At 41.8% G+C, this 3,262-nt stretch overlaps 1 protein-coding gene across 1 annotated transcript; it reads right to left on the reverse strand.

Annotated features, from left to right (window-relative positions):
• Positions 1 to 1,888: 1,888 nt before the first annotated feature.
• Positions 1,889 to 2,779, reverse strand: MC2R (melanocortin 2 receptor). The gene has a single exon (XM_069219185.1). The coding sequence runs from the start codon at positions 2,690 to 2,692 to the stop codon at positions 1,889 to 1,891; it is 804 nt and encodes a 267-aa protein (XP_069075286.1). The 5' UTR covers positions 2,693 to 2,779.
• Between the last annotated feature and the right edge of the window lie 483 nt (positions 2,780 to 3,262).

Raw genomic sequence — 3,262 nt, forward strand, 5'->3', positions numbered from 1 at the left:
AAGGTCCAGATGATACAGAGCCCAGGGGCCAGACTGATCCTCAACCTGCTGCCCAAATAGACCCACATTACCCACCACCTGAGGAACCCCCACTGGCTCCTTGTCCAGAAAATATTGCAAAGCAAACTATTGACACAAGCTTACAAAGCCCCCCACGACCAAGGACCAGCACACATAAGCCACTGCATGAACTTCCACCAACCATGCAGAAACCTTTAGTACGCCTTCCTGACCCTTGCACAGGCACCTGCACATCTGCTGAAGCCTAAGCGGAGGCCACTCCTTCTCCCACCCTGCTCCCAAGTCCTGGAACGTCCTCCCTCTCCACCTATGAACATCACCATCACTGACAGACTTCAGGAAGAGACTCAAGACTGGCTTTTTGACTAAGCCCAGCAACCTAACGGCTGGATACCCTCATGGGTGATAAGCTGCACTCTACTAGTACTGACTGATTGATTTAATGATTACGTAGGGGCATATGCAGGCTGGAGAGGTGGATTTTAACTCTATCTTAAGATGGCATGGCTCTATAAGCCTTCTTTTGAGCACTGTGTACAGCAAGATTGCTCTGAAATTAGTGGTCTCATCTTTATTTGCTTGTTTATGAGGAGTTAGGGCTGATGTGGGCTATTTCCTCCATCCTGGTCCTTCCATGCTACTCTAAAGCATTTCTTTCCTTCCACTTTGTTCTTTGGTTCTCTTAACTGAGGCTAACTTGAATTATCAGGACACTGCATTTCAAGGGTTCCACAAACAGCTGCTGTGACCAAGGATACACTCCATTCTCCCCTTCTATAGATGTCACCACAAAACGTTTCAATATGGCAAAATCATTTGGGGCACACACAAATATTTTCATCCAGCCTCTTCCTGTCCGGTTCTCTGACGTATTGAATAGTAAGTTTCATGAACAATGCTTTTGAGGACTTTAGGCGGATTGATCCAATCCCATCTTTCAATTTCTACTTAAGATGCTAGTGTCAGGGGCTTAAGCAGAAACCTGCAGATCATGCAATGCATGAGGAGATCCAGCACTGTAGGGGGTGCGAAACCCATCAAGCAACCTCCAATGACGCCAAGACCAATAATATCGGTGAGGTATGGGAGACTTGAGGGCTCCTCATCACATTCTGCAGGCCTCCCCATCATTTTACGTTACTCCACTGGCTGCTGTTTGAGAGACTAAATGTGACCTATTGATGTTGGAAGCTATTGAAAAAAGAATAACAGCAAAAATACCAGAACCTTTACCATCAGTAGTTTGCTAATAACCACCTTTGGCCATTCCTAATATTAAAAGAATCACATACTTTTAACATATAAACATCTTTGTTTCTTTTTAAACCATGTAATGCTATACCTCTCCATTCATAGGTTTACCAAGGCAATACGATTTGACTGGGTACAAGCTATGCATAACATGCATAGCATATGATTTCCTGATGTTACTGCATAGTACAATACATCATGTGTATTGGCAGGGTTGGACTGGCCTATAGGGCAATGTGGCAGGGTCAGAATGGCTCGTCTGATAGGTCAATATATATGGAAGTTTCTTGGCTAATTACGGGCCTGTTCTGTAGTCAGGTGGGACGGTTTTTACTTTGTTTTACTGTTGATTTCGCTGATATCACCACAAATATTGCCTGCAGCATACACACATACATTTGAATAGCATCTATAAGACATGTCTTTACAAGTTCAAAACTGTCATGATTTGCAAGTGTGGCCACTTTTTTAGGGTATCGTATTTGCTAATGGGGGTCACTTTTATTTTTGGTGCCCAGGTCTATTTTTCGTCCCAGTCCAACCCTTCATATTGGTCGTTGGCTAGCAACATCAAGAGTAATAATTACCAATGTATTATAGTTAAATATATAATAAGTTATCTTGAAAAACTGCAGCAGAACATTGACTTAAATGTGCTTCTTAATTCAGGACTTCGGAATGCATAGATCAAGGGATCAATGACCGAATTACACAAAATCAGTGTGCCATTTACACTAAAAATTGACATATAGCAGGCACAATATGGGTTATCATGACAAAACCTGTTCAGAAGCATATGTAAAACAAACGGAGCCCAACAACAAACAAAAACCCCAAGCAAAATAGTCAGTGTTATTGCCCCTTTCATGTTGGCTCTTTGATGTACTGCATTCCATTGTCCAGACAGCGAAGCTATCTTTTTGGCGTGAGATCGCGCAAGAAGAAACATATGGATATAAAGACAAATTATGAACACCAACAGCAAGATGAACATAACAGTAAAGCAAATAATTGTAACTGCGTCGTGAAAGAAGATAATCATAGCTATGCCTGTTCCTCCACAAAAGGTCCATATTCCAGCCAAGATGGCTACCGAACGCTTCATCGTCATAATGTTGTGGTACCGTAAGGCATGGAAGATGGTGATGTATCTGTCGGCTGCAATCGCTGAGAGGCTAAAAATGGAGCCCAGCAAAGACAATGCAAATATCCAGTCGATTACATCATCGAGCCTTTTGGCAACGGTCCCCTTGTGCTCCATGTACCCCACATTGCACAGGATGATGAGAATGCTCTCCAGGATCTTGTACACATTGCCTAACATATCAGACACAGCTAAGCTGCAAATGAAGAAATACATCGGCAAGTGAAGGTTCTTGTTTCTGATCACTGCTAACAGAACCAACATGTTTTCCAACATCCCGACCGCTGAAATTATGAAAAATACTTCTTCAGGGACCAAAACAGGGGTGCAGTCTGTAATGTTCTTAAAAAAAGCTGTGCTGTTATTATAAGAAAGGTTGACTGACTGTTCATGGGGCCTCAGCATGTCAGATGTTTTTTCCATTTTCATTTTTATTCAGGTGCATGTCATTGGGATCGGTATATCTTCTGCAGTGTATTTGAAGTGATCTGTTCGCTTCAGAGCAACTGGTGACACCTTCTGCGTCAGATGAGTACCTGGAAAAAGAAACGGATCCAAACGATGTTCAAGCTAAAATGTAGAGAAATGTAGTCAATTCTTTTCTATCAGTGATTATGCGAAGTATTTCATTTTGCAATATGCTTGTTTTAGGTTAATCATCAGCGAAGAACAGAAAGAGAACAGTTCCACTCTAAATGACTCTGTCAATAAAAAGTACAAAGCAAAATGCGTGCATTATCTAAAGAGAGCAGCTAAGGCAACAAAGAGAGGGAAAAGGTTTACAAGGCAAAGGAATAAGCAAGTGGTATATTAGGATTTTATGAAGTCTTTATTTCACTTATGTTT

The sequence above is a fragment of the Pleurodeles waltl genome, chromosome 2_2 (genome assembly GCF_031143425.1).
Source record: "Pleurodeles waltl isolate 20211129_DDA chromosome 2_2, aPleWal1.hap1.20221129, whole genome shotgun sequence".
In the NCBI taxonomy this organism is placed as follows: Eukaryota; Metazoa; Chordata; class Amphibia; order Caudata; family Salamandridae; genus Pleurodeles; species Pleurodeles waltl.